This window comes from Capra hircus, chromosome 5, assembly GCF_001704415.2.
Source record: "Capra hircus breed San Clemente chromosome 5, ASM170441v1, whole genome shotgun sequence".
In the NCBI taxonomy this organism is placed as follows: domain Eukaryota; kingdom Metazoa; phylum Chordata; class Mammalia; order Artiodactyla; family Bovidae; genus Capra; species Capra hircus.
The window spans coordinates 81,811,647-81,825,068 of record NC_030812.1 but is presented as its reverse complement, the minus strand read 5'-3'; the positions used below and the strand labels follow the sequence as shown (position 1 = coordinate 81,825,068).

Sequence of the window (13,422 nt, the reverse complement as noted above, 5' to 3'; positions counted from 1 at the left end):
ATAAAATGTAATCATGTATATTAGAGAAAATAAAACAAGTCACTGCTACATAACAACGAAGACAGAGAACAAAAACATACCTAAAACAGACTAAATAATTATTTAGGTCTTCTGCTCATTTTTCAATTGGGTTGTTTGTTTTTTTGATATTGAGCTTCATGAACTGTTTCTATACTTTAGAGATTATTCCTGTCAGTTGCTTCATTTGCAAACATTTTCTCCAATTCTGATGACTATCTTTTTATTTTGTTTATGGTCTCCTTTGTTGTACAAAAGCTTTTAAGTTTAACTAGGTCCCATTTGTTTATTTTGGTTTTTATTTTCATTAATCGAGGAGGTTGGTCAAAAAAGATCTTGCTGAGAACTCTAAGAGTTTAATACAATGAAACATTACTCAGTCATAAAAATGAATGAATTGGGTCATCTGTTGAGACCTGAAATAAGTCAAAAAGAGAAAAACAAATATTGTATATTTATATATATATATGTGGAATCTAAAAAAAATGGTATGTTTGTGTGTGTGTGTGTGTTAGTCGTTCAGCTGTGTCTGACTCTGTGATCCCATGGACTATAGCTCACCAAGCTCCTCTGTCCATGGATTGTCCAGTCAAGAATACTAGAGTGGGTTGCCATTTTCTTCTCTAGGGGATCTTCCCAACCCAGGGATCGAACTCTGGTCTCCTATACTGCAAACAGTTTCTTTACCATCTGAGCTATCAGAGGAAAAAATGGTGTAGATGATCCTATCTGCAAAGCAGAAACAGAGACGCAGATGTAGAGAACTCCAAGGCGGAAAGCAAGAAGATGGGAGGAATTGGGAGACTGCGATTGACACACATACACTATTGACACTTTGTATAAAACAGATAACTAATATGAACATACTGTCTAGCACAAAGAACTCTACTTAAGGCACTGTGGTAACTTGAATAGGAAGGAAGCCCCAAAAGGAAGGAATGTATGTACATGTACAGCTGGTTTATCTTGCTGTACAGTAGAAACTAACACATTATAAAGCAGCTGGACTCCAATAAAAAAGGCTAAATGAAATTCTTTTCAGTTGTTAAATGTTTTAGAAATACAGATACACCTAGTAAAACCACTATGATAAGTAAGGACATTATGAACATAAACTCATGAAAATGACTGGAATAGAGGGATGGACCATGGGGACATCTTATTGGTAATATTCTATTTCTCAAGCTATACACTAATTTCAACAGACTGTTCTACCTCAGGAGGTATTGAATTTCCCATCACAGAAGTTTGCTTCAAGAAATATCTCACTTAGGCGAGCTATTTAGAGACAGAACAAATACCACATAGGAAATGGACTTGATAACCCTACAAGTATCTTTTAAGATTTCATAATTCCATATGCATCATAACAAACAGCACAATACGTTGTGCATAAAAACCAACAATAATTATAACAAGCATTGACTGACTACAGATTTTTGGCAGACACTGTTGGTTGCTAACGTACATCCTTACTTCCTTTTCCCTTGCCAGCAGATTGTTTAAAATATCTATTTATTTATTTGGTTGTACCGGGTATTAGTTGCAGCATGCAGAATCTTTAGTTGAGGCATTCAGGCTTTAGCTGTAGCATGTAAACTCTTAGTTGCAACATGTGGGACCTAGTTCCCCGATCAGGGATTGAACTCAGGCCCCCCACATTGATAGCATGGAGTCTTAGCCACTGAACATCAGGGAAGCCCCACAAGCAGATTCTGATTTTGTTTATCCTTCCCCCACATAACTCCGGGGAGAGTATTCTAGTAGCCTGTGGAGCATCTTTTATTTAGTCTAAACTCACAGCCCCTTGGTTTAGAGGTAAACCTGTGGTCCTTCTTCAGCCAAGGAGACATGAGATAGAATCTACTGAGGGGCACCTGGGAAAGGTTTACTTGCTGTTGAGCAGGAGACCCAGAAAAGCACAGACATTTTTTTCTTGGGGTGTTGTGATGCTAGGAGGAGGATATCCTGATGCAACCATGAGGAAGATCAGTCTCAGTGTAAGGCCACTGGTCCGTAATGACTGCACTGAGACAATAAATTAACTAAAGCTGGAGTCTTACTTCTTGACTTGTTGGTAACTAATATGTCACCGTATTGTCTGTATTTTCCCACTGAAGTCACATCAACTGACACACCATATGCACAGAGTTCACTCATTTAATCTTCATGGTAACACTATGGGCCAAGTATCGTTAATAAGTTCACTGAATGGACAATGAAAACAAAACTGAAAGAATTCAAATCAGTTGCCCAAAGTCATACATATAGTGAGTGGCAAATTCTAGGGTGTCAAATTTTGGTGTCTAGGACACCAAAACCTATCCTCCGAATGCCCTATCCATTCAAGGCCCATCCATCTTCCTGAGGGTGTGCGGGGTGAAAAGAAAATCCCAACAGATCGGAGGGGTCCATACATGTCTAAGGTACAAGTCAGTGCTGGTGGCTGTAGTTATTTATACAGTAGCCGATGCAGATTCTTGGCCTCTGAATCATGGCTATGATTGTTTGACCCTGAACTCTATAGTCCAGAGGCAGCCTCTAAAACTGTATTCCTCTAGACATTTCTAAAATTGAATTCCTTGTATTAAATCACTTCCTGCTTTAAGTACCTAAACTTATTAACATGTGCTGAACTGATAAATCCTGACCTCAACAAATAAATAAATATATTTCAACTTTATTGATTTATATTCATCTGAAGTCCCTAGAAAAATAGTTTTATAGCCCATGTGTAATGCAGTTTTATTTTTAATAAAATGACTATCATCAGATGACTTATTCATCTTCTTTCTCACATCAATACAAACTTTTATTAAATTGCTATGAGGATGTTGTGGATATACACTTAAGAGACAGGTTCTTTCTCCACTTTCCCTCATGACTAGGAACTTAAACTAGACTAGCGACTGACATCCCTCACAGAACATCTCACTTCTACTCTTAAGTGATTTTCTGGGCAAACTTTTACAAAAAGCATAATGCATTTTTCCTAAGGGTTAGAGTTGTTCTCTATTAAAATAAAATGATGAAAAGTTCTGAAAAGGGAAGAAACATTACATTTATCCTCTAGAATATTTACAAAATATGTATTTGTAAAAGGAAGAGGTATTCTAACTCATGAAAGCATAATACATCTCTTAATAACCTTAAATACTGTATCAGAAAGTGCAATTTTACATTAAAGAGCCTGGAGCTTATCATTATAAAGACCTGAGTTAAAATCTCATAAAGCTGCTTGATAGTGAGAAAATCTTTGGGTTTTCTGAATTTCAGTTAATTCAGCTGATTCGGAAATGTGATCTTTATAACTATCTCCAAAGTTTACTGTAACATTTTAAAAAAATATACCATGCATGACAGTTTCTGCTGTAAGAGTTGGTAATATAGCAAATACTACATAAATGTTGAATTTTCTCTTATATCTTAAAAACGCTATGGAAGAACTCCATTTCAACCACTGCAACAAAAACGCTGTAGAAATTCTACATGCCACTAGCATATCATGTGCGTGTGCGTACTTAGTTGCTAAGTTGTGTCTGACTCTTTGCAATGCCATAGACTATTGCCCACTGGGCTCGTTTGTCCATGGGGATTCTCCAGGTAACAATACTGGAGTGGGCTGCCATTTCCACTTCCAAGGGATCTTCCTGACCCACAAACTGAACCCATGTCTCCTGCGTCTCCTGCACTGGCAGGCAGATTCTTTACCATTGAGCCAACTTATATCATAAAATCGCAGAAAAGTTTCTAAAGAATTAAGTCAAAAATATGGTGCAGATCAGTGGCAGTTAGTCCTGAGACAAGTAGACAGTAGTTACCCACCATTGAACTTCCCTTTGGAATTTTTCAGCATCTTATTATTTCCCATTCCCACTAATTACCTCCTACTCAACACCCGACACTACAAAATACTTTGGGTATTCCAACAAACAGAAAAGTCAGGGCAGGTAAACCCCTCTAAACAGTTTACATTGCTGTAGATTAAAAGGTTCGATGCAGGATACAGGATGCTTGGGGCTGGTGCACTGGGATGACCCAGAGGGAGGGAGGTGGGGGGCGGGGTTCAGGATTGGGAACACATGTACACCCGTGGCGGATTCATGTTGATGTATGGCAAAACCAATACAATATTGTAAAGTTAAAAAAAAATAAATAAAATAACAACTAAATACGGACTTCCCTGTGGTCCAGTGGCTAAAATCTGGTACTCTCTAAGCAGGAGACCCAGGTTTGGATCATGGTCAGGGAACTAGATTCCACATGCTGCAACTGAGAGTCCACACGCCACAACTAAAGATTCTGCATGACAAAACTATGGTCGGACATCTCACATGTTGAAACTAAGACTGAATACAGCCAAATAAACTTTTTAAAAATAACTAAATAAAACACTGGACAGGTATTTAAGAAACTCAATATATTATCAATTATGGTGTTGGCACTGATCTTCTAAAAAATGCTTAAAATTTTTTAATAGTTTATTTAGTATTTAGAAAAATGCAGAAACAGCAATGAAATTAGCCCAGTGAAAACTAAAACCAATATAACAAGACTTATGAACACCATTTTACCATTTTTCAGATCAAACAAATTTGGGGGATTTTCATGTTGGCAATGTCCTTTCATTTGGGTATTTTTACTTATTTATAAGGATATTCAATAATGAAAAAAATGATTTATAGGTTGGCAATAAAAAAGCCACCATGAACGTTAAAAATGAAAATTCCCCTCTCTTTATAGGTTTAGGCTTACGACCTACTCTTTTTCTCTCCACCTCACTCCATCTTGTTGTCTTAATTCTTGGATTATAAGATTGAGAGTGGGAAGGAGAAAGAGTGAAAAAGGAGGCAGATGATATAATAAGAACAATTAACAAGAATTAACCAAAGTACAAGTTTATGTGGATTATCGACTTGGCAAATAGAAATTTTATGCTGGTTTAAAAGATATTGTTTGGATGATTTCAATTTAGAGCTTGAAAACAAACCTCAATTGGCTCTTCACCACCTTTTACTTGATTTTCACCCATTTCTCCATTCTCATAGCTGCTGCTCTTCTCAACCCATAACTCCGATTTCTCTACAGTAAGTCGAAGCTGGTCTAGATCTGCTTTGATCTGCTTGTAGTTATCTACATCCTGATTAGACACCAGCAACTGCACCTGGAAACAGAATTTCAAACTTTGATTTACTTATGGAATTTCATTTATGTCAAAAACCCTGTCTTTTAACATATGTGTCCTTCAGTTGAAGTTTAGTATTTCTAGGCTATTTATGGATATTTTACAGGTATATTGATCATGAAAATTTACCTGAAAGTATCTGTAAATTCCACTTAATATATTCACGTTATAAGAAATTATACATATAAAAAAGTGAGCCCTAACAATGCTTTTCAAAATGTTAAAGAGTAATTTAAAGTAAAAGATACCCCAACTCTAATTTTACTGATCAAGTTAATTTTTCTGAGACTCCCTGTTTGAAACAGGTAGAAACATAAAAATAAGTGGAAGAAAATACACATGCAGTCTGAAGCTTAATTTGTATATATTATGTGAGTATATGAATGCTGCTGCTGCTGCTAAGTCGCTTCAGTCATGCCTGACTCTGTGCAACTCCATAGACAGCAGCCCACTAGGCTCCTCTGTCCCTGGGATTCTCCAGGCAAGAATACTGGAGTGGGTTGCCATTTCCTTCTCCAATGCATGAAAGTGAAAAGTGAAAGTAAAGTCACTCAGTTGTGCCCGACTCTTAGTGACCCCATGGAGGCAACCCACCAGGCTCCTCCGTCCATGGGATTTTCCAGGCAAGAGTACTGGAGTGGGTTGCCACTGCCTTCTCTGGAATATATGAATAGTTTTATCCATTTATATAATTCTTTTAATTATTTCATATTTTAACATATTCCTGTAAAATTTCCTAATGAAGATTAATGCTCTATTAAGGAACTATTAGTGAAATACATGTAAGCCCGGAGATAGTCCTCATTCATGGTCTCAAAATTGGTATCATTCAAAGATGACAAAGAAAAAGATTACCTCCATCACAATTCTCTTTTGGATTCATATATTTTTCAATCACAAAACATTTATTTCAGTGCAGTACCCAAACTGATCAGTAAAATTTAGGGTCAGAATAACAGCATGGGCAACAAAATTCCTAATATGGTATTATCCCCCAGTGCCTTCCTAAATCTTAGTGCCTATCATCTACATTAAAGATATTAACTGAAAAATCACCTTCTAAAATAGATCATGTCTTAGCTGCAGACAAGGCCGTATCTATCTTTAAAAATAGAAAGTGTCCCCAGGAAAAGCTGCAGTCTCATTAACTCTGCAACCATTAAGTCAGGTTGGATGCTATAAACAACATTTCAGAGCCTCTGAGGGTGGAAGCACTGAAGGCTACTCAATCTCACCTGTTTAAATGCCTGTAAAACTTCCGCTCTCTGGCTGAAGTGCTTGAACAGCAGCTGCAGGGCTCCTGATAGCAGAGGCGGGTAGTCATGCATGATCAGATGAATGAGGACCCGTAAAAACGTCCTGCCTCCTTCGTCATCCAGTTGAACTGGATTTTTCTCCTTTCTGTAAAACCAAAAGATCATTGTAAAAGACTTGTATTTACATAAAATCTAATCATAAGTAGCTAATATTGTGTATACATTCTCAGACTTACACCATTTCCACCATCACCCCTCCACGAAAAATTGGAAATTGCAAAGGAAGACATTTTTACTTTCTTTGGCCTCATGTTACTAATAAGGGGGCTTCCCAGGGCGGCGCTAGTAGTGAAGAATGCCGGCCAATGCAGGAGACATAAGAGACGTGGGTTTGATTCCTGGGTTGGGAAGATCCCCTGGAGAAGGGCATGGCAACCCACTCCATTATTCTTATCTGGAGAATCCCCAGAAACAGAGGAGCCTGGAGGGCTACAATCCATAGGGTCACAAAGATTCGGACACGACTGAAGCGATTTAGCTCGCAGGCACAACGAATGAGGAAAGGGAACATAAAGAAAAGCTTGTGACTGTCCATGAAAGGAGGGGTGACCAAAGTCCCAGTCTGTCCAAGACTGAGAAGGTTCCCAAGATGGGGGACTCTCAGTGATTGCAATAGGAAAGCAGCAGGCAAACTGGGATGATCTGGTAATCTAGGCACAGACAAAAGACAGAATCTGAATCAATCCAGAAGCGTTTATTGAGAAGGCATATCAGCTGGATGCACGTCAAGAGCCAATGTGCCAACAACCCCCGCCACTTTCCCGCCAGGCCCAAAACCTCAGGACAGGTGGTGAGGCCGTGCGGCACAGCGGCACAGCATGCGCACGCGCACGCGCACAGGCACGGCCATAGCCAGAGCAACGCCGCGAGTTTGCTGTATTCGGACTGTGGGCTAGATTACCCGGATGAAAAGTTCGTTTATTTTTCGGTGAAAATCATACACTGCTTTATCCTCTTCTCGGGAATAATGAAATACTTGAATAGGAAAACACAGTAACAATAACAACAGCAGAAACTGGCAAAACAATATAAAAACAAACCTAAACCAAAAGTTCACTAGAGATAAAAATCCTTTTTGGGCTTCCCTGAGTCTGTCTTCTCTTTCTTGCTAATCAAAGAAAATGCTGCAAAAGGGTTAGTACAGAAATCTGTTAGGTATATATGGCACATCTGCGATAAAAATGGGTGCTACAAACTCAATATATGTAGCTCAGACATCGTACAGTTTTTACTTTTCTTTTTGACTATTAGTTTCATTTCTGGGGAAACCAAAGAAGCAACCTAAAAACAATGAATAGTAGGGCTCCTGACAGCAAAGGAGGGTAGCCATGGCAGAGATATTTCATTTTCTTCAATCATACGGATATTTTCAATTGGCAGATAATAAGCATTAGTTCTCACATATAGTTAATGACATTGAAAGAAGTTACTTTCTTGCCTCAAATTTCTCAGATTTTGGGAAGCAGTGTTTTGCAAGATCCAGCGATATTTTTGCCAGGGGACTTAAAGGGCATTCGTGTGCTGTCATTATTTGAGGAAAGAAAAGCAAAGAATTCAGGGGAAAGTTCAATACAGTGATCTCATCTCTCCCATCCTTTTTTTTAAACCTGACCTAAAGAAAAGCTATGCTTTCTCTTCTATAGTAAATTCGCAGCTTCATTTCTGGCAGGAATTATGTTGGCAACCGTAAGGGATATAAAATTAAATAGATATAGGGAATGACAAACTATTGTAAAATTCTAAGTAAAATCTTATTCATAAAATAATGATATATAAATGCTACTATACCTTCCAGCAAACATAGTTTCTGCCTGAGCTGCAATTTCATCTATATCAGGAACAATAGCTGCAGAGATAAATGGTAAAAAATCCATTCTTTATATTTTTATAATTAGGAGTCCCAATATTTATATTAATGTAGCATACCTAAAAATATTTTTGTCTTAATTTCTTTATGCCACCAAAAGTCAATTAACACTTTAAAAACTCACAATACAGTTTCCCTTATTCATCAATATTTTAAATTGAAGCTTACATTTTAAAATGATTATACTCAGATATATTGAAAAGATCACAAAGAACTATTTACAGTTTCTTCATCTATATAAGCACATATATATATAACTATATACACACATATCTATATACATACATATAATTTAAATGGATAATGATATGGGAAGATAATATTTTTTTAAAGAATCACTATATATCTATAAGGAACCTTGTTATTACATGGTACTTCCAAACAATGTGATCTTTTTATCTAAGCTTACTTTTGCAATTCCATACCTTCTTCTTGTGGGATAGAGTGCATTTTTTTTTTTAATGTGAACCAGTCTTGATTCCTCACCCATTCCCACCACTAACATTTTGAAGATGTCTATGATAGGTACACAATTTATTTCTCATCTCCAAAGCATGAAAAGAAAAAGGAGCAAGATATAAAAAGGGAAAAAATTATTCCCAGAAAGCTACCTCATACAAATACAACCGATTTAAAAGGTCAGATAAATCAAAGAAGACTGGTTTTCTGGGGATGCCCCTAGACTTCCTCTCCCACACTTTTACTGACAGAGCTCCTTTTTCCAGAAGTCTGGCTTCTGAGAGCCAATAATTGTTATGCTAGTGTCAATGCAGACGCCAGCAAGACTTTCTGGTTCTGCCTCCTCATTCCTGGAAATAGCCCCTTGGGGTTCTACACTTCTGGGAAGCATAAAAACAACACAGCTGCAAATGTGCCAAGGAGACTTCTAGCTCAGGAGAGCTGAACTCCATCTGTAGAGCATGCTGCCTTTGGATGGTACCGATGAGTCAGGGAGCAGGACGTTTGGCTTAGCATCCATGTTAACTCTGACTTTCCTATCAAACTGACTGATGCACAAAGAAGAGGCTCCCTGATGTTATCACAGTGGTTGTAGTTCCCAAGAAGTTTCATATAACTCCTACCCCAGCAAAAGAGTTCAGTGAACTGGCTAAATCGTCAATGATAAAGATTCCATCTTCAATATGATATAGTTTCCAGCTTGTCATGGCTGGCCTGATCTAGCCAGAAAAAAAAATGGTGATTTAATATTTCTTAGGTTTCATAAGGTACCTTCTAGAGTCATAACATTTTTACAATAATTTTTATGCTCTTTTCATTATGCTCCTATACTCACAGAGAGAGTAGCTTCATTCTTACACACTTTAAATGTGAAAAACTGAAAAACAGTACCAGTTTACAACTGTACAAGATAATAAAGAACCAACACACATACATACACAGTAAAACTAACACCCACATCTAGACCTCTATGGGAATGCCATGTCTTTATTCTTGAGTTGGGTAATTCCTACAAAATACCTTTCTTCCTGATAGATGCATTTCACATGCTCTGTGATCCAGCCAAAAAAATAATCCCCTTGGATTTTCACCCAAACAGCATAACTCTCAAAAGATTCAGACCTGGAGTTGGAGAGAACTCAGAGAGAATCCCTTTTCCACTACTTCATAACTTTAAGCAAGTACCTGAATCGCTCTAACCTTGGTCTTCTTATCAGTAAACTGGCACAATAAAGAGTACTCAAACTTGTGGAGTTGTGAAGATAACAAGAGAAACTGCATTCAAAGGACTGAGCACCAGAGCAGCAAGCATCCTCCCTGCCATTCTTGACAAGTTATTTACTTTCTGTCTCAGCTCCTTCATTTCATTGGTGGAGATTATTTGGACATTTTTGTCTCATACAGATGCTTCTTGTCTTAAAACATCAAAAGGAACTTTCAAGTTCTCATGGACACATCATCCAGAGAGTAAATATTGTCACAAAGGTAATACCTGATGGCAGCAGAGTATCAGGAGAGCCATTGGTGGACGTTTCGGCATTTCCATTGTTCTCCCCGAATTCCTTCTTATATATTGACAGCATATAGGAGATCCTATAATCTAGTCTGACACTCAAGATAAACTATAAGAAACATTAAAAACAACATAAGTTCCTTTCATCAGCATGGTGTTTAAAAATTCATATCATTCCAGGACAGCAAGAACAATGTAACTATCAACATGTCACATGAACTACTTCGAAACTTTACTGGAAAACTCCACACTTCCATCACACACATGATAAACAATCATAACACTAAGCACAGTGAGGCATTTGCAGGAGCCAATGTCAGTAAAATCCCTCAACAGTTTTTGAAAGGAAGACAACTTGACTTCCCACAATCACTCTTGGAATATTCCAGGTGGGGCTATCCAGTAGATACGGATGAAGACATTATGGTGACATAATTTTCCGAGCCCTGAGCAGAGTTTCCACTGGCTCCACAAGAAAAGTGCTGGAGCTGAGACCCTCATTCACAACAGAAAGGCCAGGATTTTAGCTACAATAGTGTGGATTCTGACTATAACAAAAGGAGTCCTTGACCTAGGCTTCAGAGGGGCAGCTTAAGTAACAGCATCCGGTATACCAGGGATATGCCTCACTGCTGCCTGGCTCTCCTTGGCTCTGTGTTGCTCTCCTTGTTCTCTTTAATGGACGTATTGACAGAGACTAGGTACCAATAAGGTTCCCATCTGTGCTCAGCCCTGAGACGGGTGCAAGTGCGTAGGGCCCAGGGTCCTCGAGAAGAGTGATTGAGTTGGAAAAACTAAACATATTTTGCTATAGCGCTGTTTGTTCTTGTTACTTGTTTTTTGCTTCACTGCACAGCATGTGGAATCTTAGTTCCCCAAGCAGGAATCAAACCCTCACCCCTGCAGGGGAAGCTCGGAGTCTCAACTACAGGGCTCTCAGTCCCTGCTACAGCACTGTTAACATACTTAGGAAATGACCGAGGGCTACCCATGTGGTATAAATATAATGGAGATCAAGAAGGAAAAGGTATATGTTGCTACCTGAGTGGAGATGGCAAACAACAGAGAGGCAGACCTGCACAGGGCAACCTGCCATCCCAGGCTGCCTGGGAGAGTCCTGGGACAGCCTTTGCTCCCAGTATAATTATTATCTGTGTCCCCTGCACTCTCTTAAGAGATGCTCATTGGGACAGCAAACAGTAATGGTCATGCAAGTTTCAGAAAACTTGGGGTTTGGTGGTACCCTCCAAACCCAGTTCTCACTATCTATGCCACAGTCAGTAGTGTCAGACCCCCATCTCCCTCCTGCCAGCCTCCCACCCCCTTCCTCTCTCTCCTCTGGTTCTTCTCCATCCCAGCAGCACAGGCTGGAATGCCTGCAGTGTCTCTCTTGCCTCCTCACATTTATTTCCATTGTTCACTTTACCTTGAATATTCTCCTCTACCCCATAATTACTAGCTTTTGAGATATCCTCCAAGGTTTGAATCCCTTTTGAAATGAAGCTTTCCCTGGTTCCCCAGTCCAAATCAATTTTTCTCCTTTTTGCTCACCCAACACATTATTTACAGCTACAGGTCCAAAGTTGAATGCCTCTCTCTCCCTTCTCCCTATTCCTCTTCTGCTAGACCTTTATGTTCCTCCTGGGTCACAGCCATGCCCCATGTCTGCTATGTTCAGTCAAGTTCCACAAACTTGTTGAGCCAGGTACTGAGGCAGGTACCAAGAGTGCGGAAAAGGTGCCAAGGATATAAAACCTGCCTCTGAACAGCATATAATCCAGAGAGAAAAGCAAACACCAAAAAAACTCTTATTAGCATGCACTGAGCACCACTACAGCTATTAGTTGAACTGATTCCAGTTACTTCGGGGATTTTCAAAGATGGAGACAGATCGTGGGAGTTGAGGGCTGAGAAAGGACCAGTGGGCTTGGTGAGCAGAATGACAGGAGCAGAAGCTAGACCGCAGATGCATAAAATGAGTTGTTTTTTTAAGTGAATTTATTTCTCTGGTGGCTCAGACGGTTAAGAATCTGCCTGCCAGAGTCTGATCCCTGGGTCGGGAATATCCCCTGAAGAAGGAAATAGAAAGCTAACCCAGGATTCTCGCCTGGAATATCCCGTGGACAGAGGAGCCTGGCAGGCACAGTCCATGGGGTCACAAAGAGTTAAACACAACTAAGTGACTAACACTTCACTTTCATGTAAAGAACAAAGAGTGAAAACACAAATTAATGAAACACTCATTGGTTTTTAGTTGATGATTAATATTCAAAGGATTATATTTTATAAATAGAGCCAAAATTCAAACTTTCATGTCTAATACAGTTAATTGTGAAAAATAATCGAAGGTAGAAGGGGAGGGGGAAAGGGAAGAACAAAAAGAAAGGCAGAGAAAGAGAGTTAACAAAGGGCTGAAGACAGACAGAGGGAGAGAATGGGTGAGAAACAAAAAGCCTTAAAGAAAACACACAAAACAATGGGAAAAGAAAGGAAGGGCAGGAGAGGAAGAGGAGCTGGCAAGAAAGCAGGCGACTTGCTTGAGGAACATGGCTGCAAAGAAATTCTTCAAGAGACATTCGAAAAAAGAAACATTCAAGAGGAGCACAGGGGAACACAGACACAGGGAGTCAGAGTCAGACACAGACACACAAAAGCTGGAGCAAGAACAGAGTTTCAACAAGAAATACATAAAGAACCCAAAGGCAGCAGCAAAAGGAAGCCAGTCCTGCTCTGCCCTGCCATGGTTTCACCATGCCATCATTTTTTAGCTATAATGGACTGTTTGGTAAATTCAGAATATCTGTAACTGTTATTGGTCTAAAATGAGGACATGTATTTCAGAGTCTGTCCCATGAGGAGGATGACACTAGGCTGGGAGCCCTTTAGGCCCACAGGTCAGGTGATCAACACCTTCCTTGGGTTAAGAACAGGACAACTGAGTGATTTCTCAGGGTAGTGAACACAGGGTTGGGATGCCTGCCAATAATTTCTTGGGACTTAGCCTTTGGAATTCGTGGAGGAACTGTGAAACTTTTTATGGTTATAAATCTAATTACTTTAAATA

At 39.1% G+C, this 13,422-nt stretch overlaps 1 protein-coding gene across 2 annotated transcripts in view; it reads right to left on the bottom strand.

Annotated features, from left to right (window-relative positions):
• ITPR2 (inositol 1,4,5-trisphosphate receptor type 2) overlaps positions 1 to 13,422 on the bottom strand; it is a 596,562-nt gene that overhangs the window by 350,554 nt on the left and 232,586 nt on the right. For both annotated transcript variants that reach the window (XR_001918100.1, XM_005680737.3), the window contains exons 23-26: positions 10,338 to 10,467; positions 8,308 to 8,365; positions 6,439 to 6,604; positions 5,009 to 5,182 (exon numbers count right to left, since the gene is read on the bottom strand). Coding sequence is in view for 1 of the 2 variants with exons in the window: in XM_005680737.3 (XP_005680794.2) it covers positions 5,009 to 5,182; positions 6,439 to 6,604; positions 8,308 to 8,365; positions 10,338 to 10,467 (528 nt within the window). In the remaining variant the exon portion in view is untranslated. The remainder of the gene's footprint in view (positions 1 to 5,008; positions 5,183 to 6,438; positions 6,605 to 8,307; positions 8,366 to 10,337; positions 10,468 to 13,422) is intronic.